The sequence below is a fragment of the Anabrus simplex genome, chromosome 2 (genome assembly GCF_040414725.1).
Source record: "Anabrus simplex isolate iqAnaSimp1 chromosome 2, ASM4041472v1, whole genome shotgun sequence".
In the NCBI taxonomy this organism is placed as follows: domain Eukaryota; kingdom Metazoa; phylum Arthropoda; class Insecta; order Orthoptera; family Tettigoniidae; genus Anabrus; species Anabrus simplex.
The window spans coordinates 286026345-286052923 of record NC_090266.1 but is presented as its reverse complement, the minus strand read 5'-3'; the positions used below and the strand labels follow the sequence as shown (position 1 = coordinate 286052923).

Genomic DNA, 26579 nt, shown 5'->3' with positions numbered 1-26579 from the left:
GCAATAGTTGACGTCCTCCACAGTACTGATAGAAGTTCGTAGCAGCAACACGTCTATTTCTCAACCTACACTATAGATAACCAGATGTGTAATAAACATAACTTTTTAACAATTTATAGCCAAGAATACAAACAATGATCCTCATTGTTTCTGGATTGTAGTTTCGTATGGAAGGTACAGGTCATCAAAATGAATGTATTCCCTGTGTATGAGTAAATGGTTATTAACGGTTATTGAACGTGAGATTGAAATGTTCGACCATGCAATATTTGTATGCTGGCTTAACGTGAATTCCCCGCAAATATTTCCTTCAAGATACTTAAGTACAATTCCGTAAACAGCGCTCATCGATCACACTATGTTGCCATTTTGTTCTGATGCGTAGAATGACAAAAGGAGTAAATAATATAGTTAGGTCTGTAAGCACACTGTTCGTCCTATGTCACTCGATGACAGTGCACAATTAAAGATCAGACTCCCACACCACTTAACTTAGATCTTATACATATCGTCACACTATTTGTGTTCACGTCAATGCTCTTGTGACGGAGGATGGATATTTCAAAGCTTCTGAGTCGGAGACATAGTATGGTGCTGCGACCCCCACTATTGTATTCGGCATTGGAGTGAACGATACCGGTAGTGAGAAACTGCGAATCTGGAATTTGGAAACTGGACTCCGCCCTGCTTCTACACCAGTTCAGAATCACGGGCTAGTGAATGTATCACGGAAAGACCTGTTCCTAAACGTAGCACAGTTGAGAAACAATGCTCCATTTCCTGTTTCCGTGTAGTATACGGTACTCTTCCACACCACCTTTGACATTCTGGGGTACTATGCAGTAGTCTGACCGCGAAGTAGAACCTGTCTGATGAACAACGACGGTATCGATTAATATCGACTTCGGACAATATTAATCGTGGTCCAGTATGAATATACGTGGATGGTTTCGAACTTATTTCGCAGCTGGTTTACAACGTTTCGAAGACGTACGGTCAGAGAAAGGTACAGTGACAAAACTGGCCAAAGAACTAAAAGTGACCCTTCCGGATGTCATTCTAGCTGCCTTGGAGTAGATAGCTGGAAGGGAGAGTTATGCTTCTCAACTCACACATTTTCGTGGGGTGCATGTGGTCATTGAGTTGAAGGCTTGATAGATAGTGCACCTTCTTTTGGACCAACACATTTTAATAAGAGCTGGAATACCCGCGCTACTCATCTCATATTATCTGCTTAAAAGTCTGCCTCCATAGCGTAACGGTTAGTGTTATTAGCTGCCGTCCTGGAGGGCCCGGGTTCGATTCCCGGTACTGCCAGAAACTTAAGAATGGCAGGGGTGATGGTATGTAGTTCAAATGGTACATGCAGCTCACCTCCATTGCCTGAAAAAGGCTGCACCACCTCAAGATGAGGACACGAGTTTACTCTAATTTATCTGCTTTAAAGACTGAAAGTTGAAGTAATCCTCTCATACTGACATTCGAACAAGAACTCCCGTACCTTAACTAGTTTTCCTTCCAGTGTCCGTCTCTTTAAGTTAAGAAGTTGCTACCTAAATTGCCGCTACAGTACATACAAGCACTTTCCAGCCCTGCTTGGTCTCTGAGCGCGTCTTACTGTGTTGTGTAGTGTGTCAGTTTTACATCTACATTAAGAAGATTCAGAGGAAGTCTTTCATATGTTAGTTTTTGTGTGGGGTGCCAGGCAGGCAGCAGTTCCTTCCTCACAAGCATAATATGCTATGTTATGAACAGTTTATACTGTAATTCATGATTGACAGGTCTTTAGTGTGGTTAGTATTTCATCATCACCAGTAATTTCTTTGTGATAACGAGTGTACATGTCCTCCTTTGAGAGAAATGATATTATGATCATAGAAATGCAGAATCTATGAATCACGTGTGCTGTTGGAAGGGATATTGTATTTTGGGAATGTACATTAAATGAAATGATTCCTTGATGTATTATTATTGTTATTATTACAAACACAAAACACTTAAGATTATAAAATATATTATGTTTATCACTATTATAATCTTCACATTCTCATAATAATAAAAACTGTTAGCAGCCATTAATTTAATTCGTTTATAAGTAAGACCTATTTTAAACTAGTTTTATTGAATGAAAACTCATCATTTCGTATTAGATTCAGCAAACAACGCAGAAAATAGGTGGTGCATAAACATTAGACTAAGTATTAGATTTTCTCTCAGATTCATTGTATTGTACAGGTATTCCAGTTGTAAGTCATGTGATTTAGTCAATGTAGTATGTAACACTGAACTTTGACTTTAAGCTAGATATTTTACATCAATTGTTGCCAATAATGATCTGTTCAATGGAGAATTGAACACTATCGCTGATAGATATTATAATTTGCAGTAATCTACAATTTGGACAGCTGAACAGCAATTCATCGTGTGTATTTCGGAGAGGTGTACGGTACATCACTGTTTAATACTTCAGAAAACTAGTACTGGTATATACATTGATTTTACTAATAAACTGTAGCGTAGATATATAATACCAATAAAGGAGAAAAACTCTCTTCGTTACGATTTATTAATTTAATTAGCTAACATATCTAAATGAGATTTACAATTTGTATTAATTCAAATGGAAATTATTACTGCCATATTCATGGAACAGTTGTGAACAACTACTGTATAATGGCGTTTGAGAGCAGAGGAACATTCAGCTCACGATAATGAACGAGTCCCTTCAGAAATGCCATTCAAAGTATTGATTACATGGAAGACTGCCACTTTATTAAACCACTTCGAATGGATCTCATGAATCTGCTTAAAAAATCTAATATAGGTATGCCTTAACAAACCAGAAGTAAGCAAGAATATATTTCTTCAAGATCATATTTTTATATACTTGGATTTATTCTTCTTAAAAGATATGAAACATTTCATGAATTGAAAATGCTAAGAAAATAAAATTTCAACGATAAGCTTAACCCAAATAAAATGTAATATTTCCTTGGGAATTTCACGAAATGTAATGAGGATAATTAATAAAAGGAGCATTCTGGAGAATTCTGAAGAATATAAAGTAATTGAATTTACTCAGTAGCAGAATGCTTAACTGTATGAAAATCCAGATTGAGTAAGACATATTTGAAAATATGACAACAAAATATTTTACTTCTGTAAAGATACTGAAGTAAATTTAAAGAATTAATCCTATCTCTCTATTTTACTAGTATTACATACCAATCACATTCAATCAAAACCATATTACCCTGAGGTAATACTGAAAATTTGACTGTCTATTACATGTCTCAGTAGCTTATGTTACATAAATATTCTTCATCAAACTACGTAATCATGACTGTAAGTATTACATGTTCAAGACAAGTTTTACTGAATGATGGAGGTGAGCCAAAAAATTATTAATTTTAAAGTTTCTGAATTCAAACAAACTACTAAATTCTACGGCTGTGTTAATCACTTTTACTACAGGCAATGTATGTAATTACTACAGGTAGTTATATGAATATATCAATATGCTGCATGATATTTAGTGTGATTACGGTAATTTTGAAATGGATTTCTTATCATTCTGTTGTTCAAGTGTGATTTCTTTTTAAAATGAAAAATAATTGTAGATAATTTACAGATATACATCAATGAATTCTTGACTGAAAATATAAAGTGTGTTAATGAACCATGTAATTCTTAACAGTGGAATAAGAAGCATGCTTAATGATACAGCTCAGATTCTGAAGAAATATCAAGGTATATTCCTGGAGCGGTAATAATTTCCAGGATGGAATTATATGGCGGATGTTAGTGGTGATGTTGGGGGTTGTGATGATGGTATGCATGTTGTAGTTTTCAGGAAGGCAAAACAAAGTCATTAGTCCCAAGGATAAGCATATAACAAAGTTTTGGTGAATCAGTTATTTTAGTCGAAGGTAACTCAATCACGTAATAACCTACAGCGAGGTAAGCAAATTGCTATTACTGAACTCAGTTTCCTGCGTTGACCCACCAGTTCAGCAATTCTTTGGGCAAGTAATTATTACGTAGAATGTTAAAACCGTGACTGAATTTGTAGTTGAACCAGCAAGGGTCTCTAACGACAAATTAAGTACTTATTGGAACGAACAACGCTGGAGAATAGCGAGTTGTTAGAGTGGATGACATCTCTTCTAAGAAATGGCAAATCCACGTTAAGAATGCATTTGTATGTATTACATGGGAGGGGTTGGGACACCGAGTTCAACTATCCTGCGAAATTACAGCTTGCGAACTTTGTCTTTATGACTGACAAGGAGACATAGCAATGACCGTGATCTAAGTGTTAGATATTGTCCTGGAATTCCTCTAGAGATAAGGAAAAACCATGTGAGATCACTCAGAGAGGGATACTAACTCATATTTACCTCAGTCTATACTCTGAAATACCATCAAAACCCATTGCCACTAAATATGAAAATGAAGCTTTTAAGTGTTCCAACGTTCCACGAAACACATCTAAAATGACAAGGATTAAAATGTGAGTCTAATTTCTAAGTAAATTAAATTCACTTTGGAAAAGGTTTAATCTCCTAGCAACAAAATGTTATTTTATGCCCTTCAAAGACGAAGTATGAAATCAGTATTATGTGAATTAAATACTTTACATACTTGTTATTTGCAATGCCAAAAAGCAGCTTTGATAATTTCTCCCAGTCACTTATTCAATTTTTGCCTCTCCAGTAAAATTTACTTCAGTGGATATGTATCGTTTTCTGAATGAACCATTCATTTTGTTAATATCATGACAACAGTTTTACATGATGTGCTTTATACTTCCGAGTCTAATTTATCGTCATTGAATTAGAAGTAAAATCGAGATTATGGTTCAAAAGAATTCAATAATGTGATATTAGAAAGGGTCATAAGTAATCTGTAACTGCAGGTTCTGTTCCGCGGACCGAATTTGTTCCTAATTGACCTCGTATTGTTAGAGGGAAGTTAGGTTACGTGGATCTTACATTCACCTCAGTGAACTGTGCCATGAAGCATGTTTCTAATATTCATTACTTGTATCATCACACGAAGTCATGTGTGTGAAGAAAACACTAAAGACTTTTCAGAATGATATAAATGATATAGGTCTTAGATATCGTACGCAGCGATTAAGAATGATATTACAAGATTATGTACAGATTTCTGTTGGTCTAGCATTATCAAACTTCAATGTTATTCAGTACTGTCTACCTCTGGTTTGAAGCACATACAACCCAATTAGAATATGATAAATAACAAAGAATATTATTATATTACGTACACTACAACATTCAAAACTTCATACACAAATATAATACTGGATGTTGAACATGCGCGATGTGCTGAATCTACTCCCAGCATGCCATATATATGATGAGCTCTTGCAGGATACTACTGCTAGCTATACACTTAATTAGGCTATCTATGGCACCATAGAAAAAAACTAAAGTTATCACAAATTACCAGGAAGCTACTGTATGCAGAACAACTAAGCAACAATTCATACTGGACTACAACCAGACCCTGGGAAAGCACAACGTCAACTGAAATCAAATGCAACTATCAAATCAAGCATGGTACAGTTTAGAACAAGATATAGTACACACTACAGTCACTCCCACTGCAACTAAAATGAGAATACAAAGCTTGCAGAAGCTGGCATGTAGAGCCACAAACAAGTATTAGGCTGCACTAAATGATGTGTTGTGATGCTGGAGCAAGTGGACGGGGCTATCTATCACCTGTTTGACTGAGAGAAAATGAAGAAGGATGATGCTTGAGGAATGGGTTGCTTCTTGGTAGCCATGTTGAATTCTGATAGCCTCCTTGGACGAGCAGAGATGCCATCCTCCATTTCATCCATGTCTGCATACACAAGATCAAGTGAAAGCATAAGAATCATGTGTGAAGTAACTAACACGACCGCTAAAGCTCGGCATTTGATTCCGTTGTAGTACTTCCAACACATGAGAAACGTTAGAGCACCAGTGGATGAGCTGTACGTGGTATGTTGGCAATACTGTTCAAAGGCATGCTAGCACATAGAGCCAAGAGATCATTCCACATTCGAACAACCTGCTTGAAAATTGAGGAAGAATCATGGCCATCGTTGTATATTTCTCCATACCTTCTCCTTCAGAACCATAGATATCATTAATACAGGAATATCCCTAAACTAAGAATTACCATATTGTTAAAAATGGCTACACCAATGATGTTAATAGCTCCAAAATAGTAACGGCAGCAGGATGAATTTTCTGTAGTCCATGAAACTCCCACCTCAGATTTTATATTACGTTTCTACACGTACTCTTCCATTGGCTCTAGCGTAACGTCAACTGCACTTGCTGCAAGATGTCGCCAAGATAGACTAATGTGATACAAAAGCATATACTCCTGTTAATGTACATAAATGAGTACACCAACCTGTGAGAAATCTACAGTAATAACTGTAGTAAACTGAAATTGAATCCATGATACACGAAGAAACACAAAAATCATTCCATGTTTATGATAGGCAATACAGTAGGCATCGATTATACAAAGGGAAGAACTGCCATAAAAACTGTGAAGCAAAATAATATTTCATGATGCAAATAAAGGAAAAACAAACCATACTGGACTTATGTGGTTTAATCGTTATCCCACATGCTGGTTCAAAACAGTTTTGTGTGAGTGTTTAGCTTGGAAAATCAAGAAGGGGAAGTCTGTATTATAATGAAAATTACCGTAAAATTACAGAAAAATGCATTTTCCATAGAAACCATACAGGTATTTCCAATTGTAAGAACATATTTACGAAAAATACTGCATTTTTCAGTGTAAACATCTGCAACAATATCAAAACACAGCAAAAAAAGAAAAATAATATTCATGAGCTCAAAGCACGTATCATTGCATCCCATCTGTCTACAATGGCGAGCTGCGTATATCAAGTGCAGGGTAGAGACCTTGGGGGAAAAGGAGGGCCGTGGCATCATAGCGGTCGTGCTGAACAAATCAACCTCCTTACCTGTTGGTGTTGGAAAATATAAAGAAGGCACTTCCTGGTGGAAGAGGACGAACAGTTGTTTTGATGCTGATCTCTGACATTCTACGTGGTCTTGCAGATGGCGTTATCTCCAAACCACCTTCCTCATCATCAATTTCATCTGAAAATTTGCATTGCAAAACCGCACTATGTGGCACAAATTAGTTTTGCACCTTATTTGAACATACGGTTTGTTTTGACCGTATGAGGTTAGTTTCCATATTAATACAAAAAGTATTGTTGAACAGTTGTTTAACTTTTGCTTCAAATGTTCATAAATAACAATTTGTACACTACTTTGAGCACCATGCATGTCATGCAATTCCTTTCTGGACTAAAAATTGAACATATTAAGACTGAATTGGATCCCACGCATATTTGTAAAGAAAAGCTAAGTTAAACGGCTAAATACACAGTTCAAAAAATAGGGAATCATGTTTTTGAACGTATGCCATGCTCCACAAAACAATACCTGACACCCAGGTATATTACCAACTAAACATTTATTCTTTACCGTTGAAGTATACAAAAGAACATCGATGGATTCACGTTCATTATCAGAACACAAACGGAAATTTACAGATAGGGGCGAAAACAAAGTGATAACAGTCCTCCAGGGTGGAATTTTATCTCATTTGGAGAGTTTCAATATGGTGTATGTCCTCCACGAGCATTTATCACAGCTTGGCACCTACGTGGCATGCTGCGTATAAGTCGACGAAAGTCACGTTGCGGTATCAGGTCCCATTCTTCAATGAGAGCCTGTTCGAGGTCATGGAGAGTGTGTGGTGGAAAAGGACGCCCATGAAGTCAAACCTATCCCACACATGCTCGATAGGATTAAGGTCGGGACTCACTGCTGGATATTCCATCTCTTGAATGTTCAGTTCTCGCAAGACAACTCTGGTGATGCGCACTACATGAACCCTGGCATTGTCGTGCATGGGTAGGAATTCGGGGCCAACATCGTATGCAAAAACCAACACATGCTGTGGCAGTATCTGCTCGATATACCCCGCAGCGGTAAGATTACCACGGACGACTACAAGATCCCAACGGCTATCGATAATGATGCCACCCCTCATCATCACAGATTTTTTCCGAATCGGTCACCTTCCTGGACAACATTTAGCATGTACTGTTCACCAAGGCGTCTCCATACACGTTGACGTCTACCACGCTGCGTCAGGGCAAATATGGACCCGTCTGTGAACAACACACGTCTCCATTGGCGAAGTTGTCAGTTGACATGGGTACGGGCAAACAGAAGGCGAGTTGCGCGATGTTGCTGCTTTAAATGGGGCACTTGAACAGGACATCTGGGTCTTCAGGACACTTCTCTTAACCTGTTCCTTACTGTCTGGTCATGCACCGTGACTCCAGTGACCCTCCTGGGGTCTTGTTGCAGTTCTTTGGCAGTTGCTGAATGAGCCCCAACGCATAGGTGGTCATATATCGGTCATCCTGTGGGGTTGTCATGCGTCCACGAACTTGTCCAACCCTCCTTGTGAACTACCCTGTCTCACTGTAGCGATTCCACAAGCATTGAATAACTGACGCAGAGACATTGGATGTTCCACAGCAACACGACGAAAAGTCCATCCTTCCTGGATCAAAGTGACGGCCTTTGTGACTTGTACCTCGCTAAGATGTCTCATGGGATGTGCTGGTTGACGTACAACGTCCTCAAATGCCCGCAGTAGTCTGTGTACCTCACAATGACGCACGGATGCACCGCTATTCAATTTGTTTTGAGGGGTCACCTGACAGTCATATGCATGGCTACGCCTTCAGACGGAAAATTACTCCGATTTGACATAGCCTGAGTAGCTAAGGTCTCAAGGTATGCTGTACGACCATTGGAACTGCATCTAACAAATTAACGTTCACATACCAGACGTTACAAAATATGTTCCCCTAATTTTCTTGAACTGTGTATCTAGAGAAAAGTAAGAACGAGTTATAGGAGAAGTCTTATATTTGATGAACCAAACCTGACATTGTTCTGCAAAATACTATCTGTATCATGTGGGATAAAGTCAATATTCATGGAAGTGTTCATGAATTTAGGCATTTATATGGTTTGATGTTAAGCTTTTTACCTGTTTATACATTCATTAAGATCTATACCTAAAAAGTGGGTTGATTTACCTTACATAAATACAAATACCCAGCCTCTAATATGAATCAGTCAGTGACATTAAGTTTTCTTCTTTTCTGTGCTAGACATGTCTCTTGAAGTGTTAGTCTGGTTCTCGTGATACTTAGTTGCTCTACTGGAATTCCGAAAGCTTCAAGCAACTATTTACGTGTAGCACCTAACGAGGAGAGTAAGTACTGGACTAGAGGTGCCCCAATATCAAGAAATACTGTGGTTCATGGTATGATTTTCTCGATATGTAAATTAAATTTTCGATCCATCCAAATCATTATCGTTGGAGTGGAGCATCTAGAACTAACAGTAAATACATTCTCGTATGTGGTGAAGACTCAAATCTAGCATTAATTTAAGATATTGACCAGAAAGAATTATAAAATATTCTAATGTTTTGTTCAAAAGAGAACTACAACACAATAGTGGAAATTACTTCTTTTTGGGTCAGAATCCCTCTTCTTTGGTTCGAGTGGGAACAGATGAACGGACATGAAAACGTTCTTAATCCATTCAAGAAATAAATTGTCTTAACGTCCGTTGCACAAGCCCGTTGAAAATTATGATTCAGATTATAATTATATTGGATTTAAGTAAGATTGTTATTTTTGGTGCACAGTGCTATGTCACACTGTTTTTGAGATCTTTCTTATCCCCCTTGTGTATAATTTGAAAGCAATAAAATCTCCTGTAGTATTACGAGTGTTCCAGACATTTTACACACATACTTTAATACATGTAAGTCCGGATCCTTCACTGAATAATCAGCGTCGAAGTCTTCGTTTCGGAGGGACCCGAGTTCGATTTCCGGCCAAATTCCGTTGACTCGGATACTGGATATTTGTATTTGTCCCAATACTCTCCCCTTCATATACACACACGACCTTACACTACCAAACACCACAGCAACACACAATATTGACTACATCCCCCTTCATAGGACAGATGTCATGAAGGTCATCCGGTAATAAAAAAGGACCAAGTCCACATGTGTGACACAGTTCGCACACGCAACCCCACCAGGGTGTGGAAGAAGTCGTAGGAGGAGAAGAATTTAACACATGTAAGTATAGACAAGTGACTAATTTCTCAATAAGCCACCACCAAAGTGAACAATGTGGGGAAATAAGATACAAATACAATAGATGCACGAAGGTGCATTCACAGTGAACAGTTTTTAACAATACTCAAAATCTTCACAACTACGGCTTTGACTGGAAATATTACCATTTCTCTGTTCTGGTTACTCTGGGGGAAATTTCCCTAAATGTAAGTGGGGTGCCCCTTAATCCAAGCTTTCTAAACCCGTATTAGATCCATAGATTGTATGCTAAAGGTCGTGCATGAGATACAAAATGATTCAATCTTGGGAAACTGTGGTAGTGATATCGCACTGTAGTCATTCTATGAGCATTAGAAATAGAAATCATATTTATTAATTTAATACGTAATTGGAGTGATCAATCTCCTGCTTTACCTTTTAGTAAATAAGAAATTCCCGTGAATGTACAAATGTCATTATAAGTATACAGTATGAACACTTTTCATCAAAATAATCACTAGTCATATAGCACTTTCATATGAACGACAATAAGGGTTGTTACTATAGGTCAAATATCCCTCTTTTATCGGTTTTAGTGGAAACAAAATGTTTCCTTGAAAAATCCCAATTACTCAACAATATTAAAAATAATACAAACGTAATGAACCATACGTACTGGAATATTTCCCCAGCCCTGACAATTCATCTACATTTTCACTAATGTATCAACAAAGAGGATATACAAATTATCAAACGGTGAGAATAGAGACGAACACAGAACCTCAAATTCCAAAGTAAATTTTACTTCCCTTTCTTAAAACACTATATACTCGTAATTAGAAAAATCATGTGCATTGCTTCACGACTGTAATATCACGTAAATATTCATAATCTTCGTAATACGCAGATATATCGGCGCTACGGAGCCAGTACCGCGAATGTGACAATGCTCTTCCTATCAATTATTTCTCTTAAGACTAGTCATGCCTCTCAGCCATTTATTTATATTCAGTCCATCAGAACGAATTTTCATTGTGTTCATTTTCCAATGCAAAATTGTAAAGGAAAATGAACTTTAAATACATCATACCCTAGGAGTGCGTAAATATGTCATGCAAACGTACATTCGTACATTACGGTTCGGTAAGGTTCATTTTCCTTTACACATCAGTATAGAAAAATGAACACAACGAAACTTGTTCTGATGGACTGTGTATCCATATGCGGTTGGGGGGAGTAACCAGTCTTAAGCGAAATAATGGATAGGAAGAGCATTGTGGCATTCGGGGTTTTTGCTTCGCAGCGACGATATATCCCAAATATGAACTCCTGAAATATTTTGATTATTTCTGAAGATAGCTAACCCGCGAGTGGTCGTTAGCCGAAATGTAACGTGAGTGGTCGCGCGTGAGACTCTCTCTCACATTAAAATAAATATGACATTTTTCACAGTTTCGTGGGGCGTAAGCCTGAAATTTATTTCTGAAATGAAATGCAAGTTCTACCTTATATATTTTAGATAAATGAAATGAAATGGCGTATGGCTTTTAGTGCCGGGAGTGTCCGAGGACAAGTTCGACTCGACAGATGCAGGTTTTCCTATTTGACTCCCGTAGGCGACCTGCGCGGCGTAATGAGGATGAAATGATGACGAAGACGGCACATACACCCAGCCCCCGCGCCAGCGAAATTAAATAATTGAGGTTAAAATTCCCGACCCTGCCGGGAATCGAATCCGGGACACCTGTGGCCAAAGGCCAACACGCTAACCATTTAGCCATGGAGCCGAACATATTTTCGATAAAAATGAAATGATTAGCTGTTTATTAAAGACACAAATTACTACTTAAAATAACACATGCAATGCACATAAAAATAACTTCCGTCCTGAAGTTGTAAAAAATAAAATCTCACACATGCATTATATCTAGTAATATTTACGTACAAAGCAAGGTTTCTGAACACATTAACACTTTCAAAAACAAGAAGTGCTCATAATACAAATACTACCGCGTACAACAGGAGTAAGTTTCCCGCTCCACTTCAACATAACACCAACGTCATTGGTCGCGCGATGAGAGAAACTCTCACACAGCGCGCACGGACACATAGGAACCCCCGCCGGGCTGAGTGGCTCAGACGGTTAAGGCGCTGGCCTTCTGACCCCAACTTGGCAGGTTCGATCCTGGCTCAGTCCGGTGGTATTTGAAGGTGCTCAAATACGTCAGCCTCGTGTCGGTAGATTTACTGGCACGAAAAAGAACTCCTGCGGGACTAAATTACGGCACCTCGGCGTCTCCGAAAACCGTAAAAGAGTAGTTAGTGGGACGTAAAACAAATAACATTAACATAGGAACCTTTGTTCTGACTAAGGGAGGGGGTGCTTACCCTTCAAATGTGAATCGCTCTACTCACGACAGTTATAAACTCAGATAGAAGAGGGAACAGTCACCTCCCTTTCATCACTGTGAAGTAATATCATAATAAAAAATAATGTGAGAGACAATCTCATATAGCGACCACTCGCGGGTTAACATGTTGAGTAGGATATATTTGCCTCCGGTACAGACACCAAAGAAAAAATCATGACTCATTTTATGCACCACAGTTTCGGGCCGTGACAATGGCTTGTCGGCTGAACAAAAAAAAAAAAAAAAGGAACTACTGGAATGTCACAGCGCACGCTTTCTTAACAATTTTGACCGTCTTGGTATGCCATACTTCGCAAATTCCATTTCCCGTTCACTTCCAGCGGAAATAACTATACTCATACATTACCGAGTTTTCTTTTTTAATACGATCAACGTCTCTCCTTCAGAATACCAATGAAATGTTAATGTTCATTTATATTATGATCTAGAAAAGAGTCATCACCTTCCTTCACATGGGTATATGGAAACGCTTATATTCTGTTTTATTATAACGTCTTCAGAATTGTGTGCAGCAGTATTCTCTGGGGCGAGGAATTAAAATAACTTGGATGACCTGGAACTGGAAATAAAGCAATATCCTCAACTAATAAATGAAATAATTTGAATCAAATCAACATTCACTTCTATAAGTAAAAATTGATGTTAATATTGCGATAAGAAGGCAGAGTTTGAGGACTAATATAATTATTTTAGAACGCTGTACATCAGAACTCAGAACATTATTCTGTCAATCCTATGGATATGGATGGATTTGGAATTCTCCTTGCACTCCAATTTAGTTTTCACTGCCGGGCTGAGTGGCTCGGATGGTTGAGGCGCTGGCCTACTGACCTCAACTTGGCAGATTCCATCCTGGTTCGGTCCGGTGGTATTTGAAGGAGCTCAAATACGTCATTCTCGTGTCGGTAGATTTACTGGAACGTAAATGAACTCCTGTGGGACTAAATTCCGGCAACTCGGCGTCTCCGAAAACCGTAAAAGTAGCTAGTGGTACGTAAGGCCATTATTATTATTATTATTATTATTATTATTATTATTATTATTATTATTATTATTATTATTATTATGATTATTATGAGTGAATGGTCCTTTTCGGATACACGCGAAGCTTTATTTATGATTTCGTTTGCGAGGATCCAGGATGCTTTAATCTGTTCACTAAAGATCCTCTTCCTTTCTTCTGTCCACTTAATGTTATTATTATTATTATTATTATTATTATTATTATTATTATTATTATTATTATTATTATTATTATTATTGTTATTATTATTATTAATTTACACTGTTTGGTATTTAGTTCTCTTTCACACACTTTACCTCTCCAAAAAGTTTTTTCTCACGCTTTTACTTTCAAAGCAACTGTTGTAATTTTTGTTTTGTATTCTATTAATTAATATTCCTTAAAAATCTATTTACAACTTTGGTATTTATGCCTTAATTTTATAATAATGTGTGTTACAAATTCATGAATTTTCAAATAGTTGCCTGACTGATGGGTTGAGATATGAGGTATTTCTTATTATTGTAGTTACAATAATCTTCCTGAATACAAATTCAAAAGAAGAGAAATATATTAAAGAAAAATGCAAATGTATATCGTGTACGTTATAGGCGAATATGACAAAGAATAAGATGCTGAATTAAATTAATGCCAAAATATTGCATCAGCATCAAGATACCGTCAACTACGCATTAACAACTTCCTTTATTTTCATAACGAAAGTCTCTAAACACTTAATATAATGAAAAGCTACTTAGTAAGTGCTGTACAATGTGATAACGAATGCAGCCCGAACAGTTTTGGATGACAATGTTAATAGCAGGACACAGTAAAACAAATCGTCTTCCTATCACGGAGTCACATTTTTAATCCCACAATGTTCATACTAACATACAAAGAATGAGTTACACTAAATTTACACAGATCCCAATATAACACTTTATGTTTCATCGTGTGGAAGGTTTAAATGACAGTAACAGCAGTCAGCTGGCTGGACACTTCTCTGTTCCTGTAAGTGCTGTAACTGCTGCGCTGATATATTCCTTCTCTCATCCCTTCTTTCTTTCTTTCTTTCTTTCTTTCTTTCTTTCTTAGAGAATTGGAAAATATCTACCATTTGCCCTTGGTGTATGTCTCTGGTAAATAGGTGTGCAATGATCATCGAAACTGGGTTTGAATCATATCTAACCTTGGGCATTATATGCAAAAGATACGATGTGGGTTAGTTTCTACTTCCCAGACCATATATTGTGGTAGCTGTAATCCAGAATTAAAGATAGGAAGAAACCTCGTAGCCCATACGTGTAAATATCATGTTACAGCAAAGGAATGTTAAGTATTCGTAAATTCCTTGTAAACAAATGTGGTTCTTTTTTTTTTTTTTTTTACAATTTGCTTTACGTGGCATGAGACGCAGATAGGTCTTACGACGACGATGAGATGATAAACAGCTGGGAATGGAAAGGACGCTTCTGTGCCCTTAATTAAGATACAGCTCCAGCATTTGCCAGGTGTGAAAATGGGAAATCACGCAAAACCATCTTCAGGACTGTGGACAGTTGGGTTCGAATCCACTACCTCCCGAATTCAAGCTGATAGCTACGTGGACTAAACAGCACAACAACTTACTCAGTCTTCTTTATCATTGACAATTCCCTACTCCACCTCTTTTACCTATCTCTCTGTATCATTTCCAAACTACCGACTCGGTACTGTGGAGATTCGTTACAAATACTGTATGTGTTTTCATGTTGTGAAGAGAGAAGTTCTTTTGATTGAATACCATCACAAATGTGTTCCTATTTATGGTGGTCTCCCTGTATCATCTACCTTTTTAACAATACATCCATGGAGATGGCTGAGTGAGGTGATGTTTTCTTTTAAATAGAATATGGATGAGTCTATTCTCGCCTAACGAGGCGGTAGTTTTGTAAAAAAAAAAAAAAGTCAAGGAAATGACTAATATCTGGCCTTTCGTTTAGTTCTTTGACGAGGACAGGGAGTTTCATCTGAATCATGCATTCTGTGCTGACCCTTTCACACACTACCAAGGATGCCCTACTGCAATGTAGATAGGAACATCATCTTAGAGATTGGATAAAGTCCATCATTTCCGCTTCTCTTGAGTATGACACGTTTCGCATTATTCACGGCGTTATTCTTTGTTAGACAAGAAATTAAGGAATATAATTTTCTTGTTTTCGTCACAAATCACACCACATTTTGTAACAAGTAATTTCTTACAGATCTTTGAATGGCATCGTACACTCATTCCTTACTTAGGTCTTCCTACTTCTTTCAATGTTCAACCACGTAGAGGAGGAAACCCAACAGAATATTGCCCTTTCCCCCTTTGTAATCTTGGTGTAACTAATTCTTTATAGGATTAAGAATGTGACTCGACGATAGAAAGACGATTTGTTTTACTCTGTTCAAAACATTTGGGGTCACTCAGTTCAATTAAAATTTAGTAATGTTCGAAAGTTTCTTTATACCTGAATATTGTTGAGTGGGAATGGCTATGAATGGCTATGAAACGGTTTTGTAGAAACGTTAGTGTATATAGAAAAAGTAGATTGAAACTTCCGGTGTACCTAACAAACGGAAGATATTTTCAATTCACAACTTGTAAGATGTAATTTCCCGTGGGGGTTTTCTCACCTGTTCCCCTATCAGGCGTGTCCCAAGTGGCGGATATGGGGGCCCGCCGGACTTGTCTGGAGGGTCTGAGGGAAATAAAATACTCTCTCGCGGACCAAAAACAGGTATTGCCAGAAAACGCCTCGAGGCATTATGATTGTTCTAGCCCAAGCCAAGGCTTGGAAGTGGAAGCCTCGCCCACACATGCTGGAGAGGCATCCATGGTTCCTCCACATGGTTGGTACGGTGGTTCAGGTGAAGTGGTGCTGGTGATTGAGATTAAGGCTCACCGCGAGGTGTTGGACCCAGCACATCACTTTGCTCTACGTAGCCTGGACGAGCCGCGGGTTTAGAACGGGGTGAACCCAACCTAGGGGGAAACTCACGGCTGTGAACTCAGTCATGAGAATGCCAAGTGGAAACCACGTGAGTAGGCCTACTGAAGGGGGAACAAACCTGGCTAGGTTCCGGCCAGGAGCGGACCGCTGGATGGACGACTGAGGGGCGTGGTTTCAAACACTGAAGCCGCAAGACTCCAGAAGGTTCTTAAAACGGTACATATTAATCAAGTGGGAACACTGGAAAATCCCGATGGAACATACACTCAGGTGGGAAAGGAGATGCTGGAGCTATTGCTAGCTTGTAATTTTCCTGAGGGTGAGGAAGTAGAAGGGGAAGAAATGGTTGAAACAGAGGCCAGACAACGAAGAGCGAACTGGAACTGTGCCAACCGATTAATTAAGCCTAACCGTGTGAGGTGGATAATCAACACGTTTCAGCCCATAGAAGCTCCGGGGCCAGATGAGATACTCCCGATACTCCTGAAGGAAGGACGGGAGATAATCATCAAGGCCCTGACAGACCTTTTTAGAGCAAGCCTAGCTCTGGGGTACGTGCCGAAATCATGGTCTACAGACTTTCGCTTGGGGATAGTTTGCCCTTCCAGGCTTCTGTACAAATACCACTTTAGCCTTCATGCTAAAAGCAATGGAGAAGATACTGGATACATCCTTAAAACGGTGCAAATGAACTCCTTACATGAAAATCAGTTTGCATACAGACCTGGCAGATCCACTGAGACAGCACTCTATCATTTGCTTTGCAAACTAGGGGAAAGCCTAGAATACAAAGATATTACTCTGGCGGCATTTCTAGTCATAGAAGGGGCCTTCAGTAAATCAACCTACAACTCAATTATTTTTGTTGAAGAGAGTAGGGTGAGTAAGACTGTTGTAAAATGGGTTAGATCCATGTTATACGAGAGGAAAGTAAAAGCAACTCTGTTTGAAGAGACGATAACGGTTAGAGCCACCCAAGGTTGTGCGCAGGGAGGAGGCCTTTCTCCTCTTCTGTGGAACCTTGTGGTGAACAAATTCATAGCCATGCTCAACGAACAGGGATTTTATACACAAGGATACGCAGATAGTCTAGTTATTGTGGTAAGAGGTAAGGTGGTGATGATGAGTGACATCCAGGACCTCATGCAAAGAATCATTTAATCTTGTGGAGAACTGGTGCCGGGAAGAACAACTCACAGTCAACCCGAGCAAGATAACACTGGGCCGGGCTGAGTGGCTCAGACGGTTAAGGCGCTGGCCTTCTAACCCCAACTTGGCAGGTTTGATCCTGGCTCAGTCCAGTGGTATTTGAAGGTGCTCAAATACGACAGCCTCGTGTCGGTAGATTTACTGGCACGTAAAAGAACTCCTGCGGGACTAAATTCCGGCACTTCGTCGCCTCCGAAGACCGTAACAGTAGTTAGGTGGACGTAAAGCAAATAACATTATTATTATTATTATTATTATTATTATTATTATTATTATTATTATTATTATTATTATTATTATTATTAGATAACACTGGTCCCTATCACAAGAACGAAGAAATTAGAGGGGACGAGAACACTGAATCTCTTTGAGCAAGAAATCTATATGTAAGAACAAGTGTTACACTTAGGTTCCCCAAGGGCCCATTCTTGGACCTCTTTTATTCTTAATCTATATTAATGACATTTCTTCTCATCTGAATGACTGCAACTATTATCTTTATGCTGATGATCTTCAGATATACTCACACTTTAAAGTCCCCGACATTGACAAAGCAATCCACCATATGAACTTGACTTTAAATTCAATTAGCTCGTATGCTAAAGAGAACTGCCTATTAATTAACCCGAAGAAAACGCAAGCAATCATAATAGGACAATGTAGGCTTTTAAATACTCTAAACATCACACAACAGCCTAATCTCATGCTCTGTGGTGAAGCTATACCTTTTCAGAGGTCTGTAAAAAACTTAGGCGTTGTCATGAATGACACATTAAACTGGAATGACCATATAACAAGTGTCAGCAGAAAGGTATATGCATCTCTTCACCCCCTAAAAATTAAACAATCCATTCTTCCACACAGCATGAAAATAAAACTTATTCAAACTCTCATTTTTCCAATTATTTATTACTGTGATGTATTAACCGATGCAACTGCAGAACAAACTATGAAACTTCAAAGGGCAATGAACTCTTGCATACGATTTATATATTCTTTGAACTTTAGGACACACATTTTTCCTTATTATGAGAAGGTATCCTGGCTGAAAATCGATCAACTAAGAAATTTATATACTGCGACACTAATTTTTCGATTTCTGAACGACTTTACATCTGAATACCTATCCTCACATTTTAACTTCCTCTCATCTATCCATGGACATAAAACCAGATCGACTTCTACTCTTATGATACCGGTTAATCACTCAACTGTATACAGCCACTCTTTCCTAGTGTCTGGGGCAAGGCTATGGAATACACTCCCTGTCAGTATACGTAACAGCACTTCAATAGTCTCATTTAATCGGTCTTGTCGAGATTTCCTCTTAAATACGTCATCAGCTTGTATGAATGTTAGTGTGTATGAGTGCAAGTATGATTTAGAGCTATTGTTAGGTGATGTAGATAGGCTAGGTAATAATAATCATTAAAGATAACAATTATAATCTGTTGTAATATTACTCCATTAATTTAGGTAGTTCATAGAGACTGTTAATGTTACTTTTCCAAGTTATGTGACTATTTACTGCATGTTGTGGTTAAATGTAAGAGAGGGCTGTGATCCCTAACTTCGCCACATACAAAGGCATAAAATAAATAAATAATAAATAAATAATATTAGACAAAAGTTAACCTGTAATCCTCACACAGAAAGAAACATAACCCGAGCTACGAACATATTGTATGCATGCAAGAGGGCAATCGGGACAACATCTCGTCTAAAGCCGGCAATGGTAATGTGGATGTACACAATGATCATGCAGCATGACCTATGCAGCAATCATTTGGTGGATAAAGGCAAGTCAAGGAAAAGTCAGTAGCAAACTAAATAGCCTTCAGAGAATGGCATACATAGCCATAACTGAGGCAATGAAGACTACGCCGAAAGAAGCCTTGAATACCCTACTAGATCTCCCTCCATTAAGTAACTTTATAGAGGGACAGGCTAGAATGAGCTCATATCGATTATAGCAAAATGGATGCTGGAAGGCTCACTGTAAAATTAACAGAGTAATAACAGAGGAAGTTTTACACATGCCAGCTGATCATATGATTCCAAAGTATATTTTTGAGAAACCATTTTAAACCCTGATAACAAAAAAGGAAGAATGGGACATTAACAGATGAAAAACTGCTGGGGAAGATATTGTGTGGTGGACAGATGGCTCCAGGACTGAGAAGGGAAAAGGAGGAAGGATCAAAGGGGAAAGACCTGAGAGATCAATCCAAATGAGCCTAGGCAGACACACTACAGTTTTCCAAGCTGAAGTGATAGCCATCATTACATGCCTTGGGGAAAACCTGAAAATGAACTGTAGATATAAGAACATTTTCATATTTACAGACGGTCAAGCAGCCATTAAGGTACTTGAAGCTGTCCGGATTACATCCGAAATTGTTTGGTATTGTCATACACTTCTCCTGAAGCTTTCAAAGTGCAATATTGTTAAAATAATATGGGTACCTGGGCATGCAGGCATAGATGGTAATGAAAAACGCAGATTAACTGACAAGAAAAGGGTCAGAAACACCTTTTGTGAGCCCAGAAGCAGTATGTAGGATCCCCTGTAGACAAGCCCGACTTTACATAGGTAAATGCTTACAAAAGAAACAAATGGAAAACTGGAAAAATGCTCCAGAATGCACGTTTGCGAAATAACTAATAAAGAGCCCAAATAAGGAGCATACTAAGGAACTGCTGGAACTCAGCAGAGAAAATATAAAATGGGGAGTAGGACTGCTGACTCAACACTGTCATCTTAAAAAGCACTTACAAAGAATTGGAGTAATAAGAGACAATGTATGTAGGAATCGTAACGATGCCAGCTGAACACATACTCTTTGAATGTGAGGCGCTGGGAAGAATCAAAATCTCCACACTGGGATTACCTGGTGAAAAGAGAAAAAACACCCGAGAAGACCCAATAAGGAGGACCTGCAACTTTGTGAAGGGAGCAGGTAACTAGGTGGGAATGAAGGAAAACACGTGGTAGCAACAGATCTTCGAGGTCGACACTAAAAGGAAGTTTTTGAAGAGACCCCATGAATAAAGGAAGAGGAAGAGAAGCTGTAATTTTCATCAAGTCGCAGGTACATATTGCTTTGAAACACACAAGATGAATTTCCAATTTATTTTTACAATGAACTTGAAATTTACCTTAAAATAAAAGGAAACAGGATTCAACATGAAAATATAAACTTCTATAATTTACCTGTCAAACAGCATTCATTTCTGAACTTCAATGGCGAAAGTCGAATGAAGTGTAAAACTCAGAAATATTTAAGTATTTGACTTCACTCAGGGAATTTCTAACTCGTACATATTTCGATTTCAGTTAACCAGCTATCGTTTACACGTTTGGCTTATCTGTCAGGTATTAAATGTCTACATGTTACTGTATCACATAAACTGAAGGTAAGATCGAAATATTATCCAAAAGCACCTCAAAATTTAAACGTCTGTGTATCGTCGCTTCTGTGCCAAAACCACGATTGTGATAATGCTCATCCTATCCATTATTTTCCTTAAGACTGGTCATTCCTCCTAGTAACATATCGTCGGTTCACCGGTAAAACGTTGTATCCCACAATACTCTTCCTATCCATTATTCTCCTTAAGACTGGTCACGCCTCGCAGCCACATCTGGATACGCAGTCCATCAGAACAATGTCCGTTGTGTTCGTTTTCCTATGTCGACGATTAAACGAAAATGAACCTTACATGCATTGTACACTGGGAGTGCGTAAATACGTAATGCAAACGTACATTCCTACAGTACGGTACTGTAAGGTTCAGTTTCCTTCACACATGGGCATAGGAAAATGAACACAACAAAATTTGTTCTGATGGACTGCATATCCATACGTGGCTGGGAGGCGTGACCAGTCTTAAGGAGAATAAATGATAGGAAGAGCTTTGTGGAATACAATACTTTACCGGTCGAGCGACGATATGTATATGCAGTCCATCCGAACAATTTTCGTTGTGTTCATTCTCCTATGATGAAGTGTAAAGGAAAATGAACGTTAAATACATCATACTATAGGAGTGCGTAAACATGTCGTGCAGACATACATTCCTACAGTACGGATTTGACTCCTCAGCAACGATATATGATGAAGAAACAGGTGTAATGAATTCACTATATTTATAGTAAATATCGGTTCCAATGGCCATTTCAATGAATTATTATTCAAGGATATATTTAAAACATGAAAATAACATGAAGTTGTAAGTACTCGTCGAATAAATCTCAGGCTAGACAAATACTATTCTTGCGTATGTTACTAGAGGCGGTTATATGCTTAATTTTCCTTAATTTTCTGAACTTTACTTAGAGAAAAGGAACAAAATGAAATCTCAAGAGTATTTGAGTATTTTACTTCACTCGGGGATTTTATAACTACGTACACTGGAAGTTTCAGTCTGCATTTTCTATCTGCACAAACCTTTCCACAAACTCCCTTAAAAACCAAATTAGGTCTGTGTAGATGACAGTTGATCCAGAGATAATGCAGTTCAGTAATCAGTAACGGGACTGAAGATGCCATCATGTCGTAAATTATATTCGAATTAAATTTTTACTTTATACAGATATTGTCACAGGTATACATACATACATACATACATACATCATCATTATGCAATTCAGCATTCAGTCTGCAAGCCTCCGTGAATTTACTAAACGTCGCCACAATTCTCTATTTGCAACTAGTGCTGTGGCCTCACTTCGTTCTATAACTCTTATCTTTAAACCGTTAGAAACTGAGTCTAACCATCGTCATCTGGTCTCCCTCTACTTCTCTTACCCTCCGTAACAGAGTCCATTATTCTTCTAGGTCACCAATCCTCCTCCATTCGCCTCACTTACATTCATGGTTCATGGTGTGGGTTACTGTAGTCACGTCCTAGTTCGTGAACCATGGGCAACGGCTGAGTGGCCTAGTAAGTGGTCCTGAGAGTCGGGATACCAGTTGCTACGGAATGGGAGTGGGCATCTCGGACATATTCAGAGTCATGGCCTTCCTTGTACTCAGGCGGCTAGGACTATGCAATCCACCAGTGGTCCCTAACCCGTTAGAGCAGAGATCCTCACTTGACTATGTGTAATTAGGGTAGCATGCTGCTTCACGAATTTACCGACCTCAGAACATTTTAAGCGAGCCTTCCTTTTTTATTTCCTTGGCAATATTGTGTTCCGAGGATATATTCTTTAGAAGGAGCGAGTTGGCCGTGCGGTTAGGGGCATGTAGTTGTGAGTTCGCATCCGGGAGACAGTGGGTTCGAACCCCACTGTTGGCAGCCCTGAAGATGGTTTTCCGTGGTTTCCCATTTTCACATCAGGAAAATTCTGGGGCTGTACCTTAATTAAGGACACGGCCGCTTCCTTCGAATTCCTAGGCATTTCCTGTCCCATCCTTCACCCTTAATAAGAAATGTATTTATTTAGTGTTCGAGGACATCTTCGGCTCATCTGGTGCAAGCCTTTCTATTTGACGCCCATGGGTGACCTGTGCATATGTGTCTGATGACAATAGTGATGTAGAGAGACGTTGAAACACGGTGTCGGCACATAGCCTGCTCCTGTCGAATATTATCAAGGAGTCTGCTCAAGGCGAATCACCATCAAAAGCTGCATATGCCCTCAATCCACATGTTCACTGAAGGGAGGTCTGGAATTGAATCCATACTTTTGGCACTCAATATAGTGATTGTAAATTGTGTATTACCTCACCTCCTACCCTGCCAGCCAACATTCTGATCTTCTTTCGCCAACGGGACTCGAACCATGATGTCAGACCTTATAGACTTGACGCCTTCAGGGTCATGGCCCCTCAGGCTGGCTTTTAGTAGGACTTTCATGAATCTCTTACATGTTTTTTGTGACATCAATAAGTATTTACTGTATTACTGAATATACCATAGGAGACGTCTTTAAAAATGCATTAGTGTATTTCTAACCGTGATTTAGGTACTGCTTTCCCTGTAGAAAGACAACTGGACTGGTATGGGACACACATATTGTGCCACAAGGGTGGAATGATAATTTATAAAACCAAGTTACTGTAGACCAGCGAAGTCCCATATGGTAAAGAGCACAACATTATATAGAAGTCGTCTCTGAAATGGTTGTAGGGGTACGAACAAATATGACACAAAGACATCTGGGAGTGCATTTTTACAGAAAGTAAATTACTACAGTACCAGAATATCATGCGTTTCATCGTGATGTGATAGTACATAAGATGGTAGTGTTATGTATTTATCTCGTGTATCTTAGTACTAACCACCAAATGGGTTCAACACTCACGGCTTCACACTGTAAGGCAAGGTAGGGTGAAGTGCCGCACCGGTAGACTTGCCGCACCCCCTTCAATATGAAAGTTTGGCGCTGGATGTCACTATGTGTGCTGAGAGTAATTGAGTTAGCTCAGTACCAAAGGCTTCTATCAATTGAGTGCACGATTTTTCAATGCGTTGCTGGTTTTAACCATGGAAGCACAATATTTTCCTTGCGAAAGGTTTATGAACGTAAATTATTGTTTTGTTATCTGTGTTTTCTCAATTACCGGTATTGTGCATTTAGTAGTTTAATATACAGTACTGGAGGTTGTGAAGGTTCTGCATGAGGAGTTCGCCATTACTACATCAATTCAGCCTTGAAAGCAGGGTGCGGCATCTGTCCCATAGGTCTCCTAAGCGAGGATTTTGGGATATTCCATCGCTAAGGGGGTTAAAAAGGGAGTAAATTCTTTAAAGGAGCATATCTATAACTCAAAAACTTAAAAGTTTACAGACGTAAAAATTGGTGTTCAGGATCTCCTTTAAAAATAAAGAAACGTAATATTTTTACGAAAAACCCTTTAAGGGAGGTGAAAAAAGTAAAAGGGCTTGAATACCTCTTAGGAGGATACTTATATCAAAAACTTAAGAAGTTACAGACATGTAAATTGGCATTTGCAATCTTCTTTAAAAATAAATAACGTATTTTTTGTTTTTGGAGAATCAAATTAAGGGGGGGGTGAACAGCAGTGACAAAGGGGGTGAAATTATAAAAAGATTATATCTACAGTATATCACAGATAAGTAAATTGTTAAGACGTAAAAATAGGTACTTGGAATCTCCTGTAAAAGTAAAGAAATATAGATAATTTATTTTCGGAAAATCCACTTAAAGGGAACTGAAAAACTGGGTGAATTTTTAAAATGAGAATATCTACGGAACACCTCATAAAATTAACATGTTTCAAAAGTGAAAATTGGTATTTTTTTATCTTTATATTTTATAAATAAACATGTATTTTTAATTTTCGGAAAAGAACACTTAATGGTAGGGAAGTGGAAAAGGTCTTAAAATAAGGTTTGAACTCTTCTTATTAGGATAGTGATATCTCAAAAACTGAGGATGTTACGGATGTGAAAATTTGAATTTGGAATCGCCTTTAAAAAGAAACATGCATTTTGTAGGGAAAATCAGGTTGTGTGTGCGTTAAAAAGAATTTGAATCCTTTCTATGAGAATACATATATCTCAAAAAGTGAAGACGTTCAGTCATGATAATTGGTGTTTGGAAGCTTCTTTATAAATAAACACGTCCTTTTTGTTTTCGGAAAGTTCACTTAAGGTGGGAGAATGCTGGAAAGAAGTGAAGAAGATATTGAATTCTTTTTATGATGATACATATATCTCAAAAACTGAAGATGTTACAGACGTGAAAATTGGCATTTGGAATCTCCTTTAAAAATAAGGAGGCATGTACTTTTTGTTGTTGGAATATCCACTTAGGAGGGGGTGGGAGAAGGACTGATATAGGGGTTGAATTCTTTCTGTGGGGATACGTACATCTCAAAAGCTGGAGATGTTGCAGACGTGGGAATATGTAATTGGATCTCTTTTAAAAATAAGCATTTTTTGGACTTGAGGGAAGACTGTTTCTCACAGGTACAGTACTATGTCGAATGGTCATCTTAGCCCCAAAAGGCAATACAACAAACGTGGTTTACAAAGAGTTTCTGGGGTAAATGGAGCTAGTTATTCGGTGATTTTTTAACTTTAGGGATTTTCAGATAATGTCCTAGTACAGTACAGAGGAACGATTACTTTTAACAAATTACAAAATCCACGCAAGCGAGGCCGCGGGTAACTGCTAGTACAGTATAAAACTGTCTGCTCGTGTGCATATACGTCGCATACACAGTTACAATATGTTTATACGAATGTGCATCAGTATGTTGATAAAGTGTGAATGTATGCACGTGGATATCGTCGCTGCGTGAGCAGTACCACGTATCTGATAATCCGCTTCCTATCTATTATTTTTCTTAATACTGGTTACGCCTCCCAGCCACATATGAATATGCCATCCATCACAACAATTTTCGTTGTGTTCATTTTCCTATGTTGATGTGTATAGGAAAAGGAAATTTAAATGCATCATACTGTAAGAGTGCCTAAACACGTCATGCAAGCATAAATTCCTACAGTACGGGACGGTAAGGATCATTATCCTTTACATATAGGCGTAGGAAAATAAACACAAAGAAAACTGTTCAGATGGATTTCATATCCATATATGGCTGGGGATGTGACCAGTCTTAAGGAAAATAATGGATAGGAAGTAGATTATCAGATACGCGGTATTGCACCCGCAGTGGCTCTGTGTGTGTGTGTGTGTGTGTGTGTGTGTGTGTGTGTGCGTGCGTGCGTGTGTGTGTGTGTGTG

The 26579-nt window shown here is 38.5% G+C and overlaps 1 protein-coding gene across 4 annotated transcripts in view; it reads right to left on the bottom strand.

Annotated features, from left to right (window-relative positions):
* The window catches only part of Ca-alpha1D (Ca[2+]-channel protein alpha[[1]] subunit D), a 1069984-nt gene that overhangs the window by 196469 nt on the left and 846936 nt on the right, over positions 1-26579 (bottom strand). For all 4 annotated transcript variants that reach the window (XM_067140589.2, XM_067140588.2, XM_067140586.2 and 1 more), the window contains one exon: positions 7022-7160. In XM_067140589.2, coding sequence (XP_066996690.2) covers positions 7022-7160 — 139 coding nt within the window. The remainder of the gene's footprint in view (positions 1-7021; positions 7161-26579) is intronic.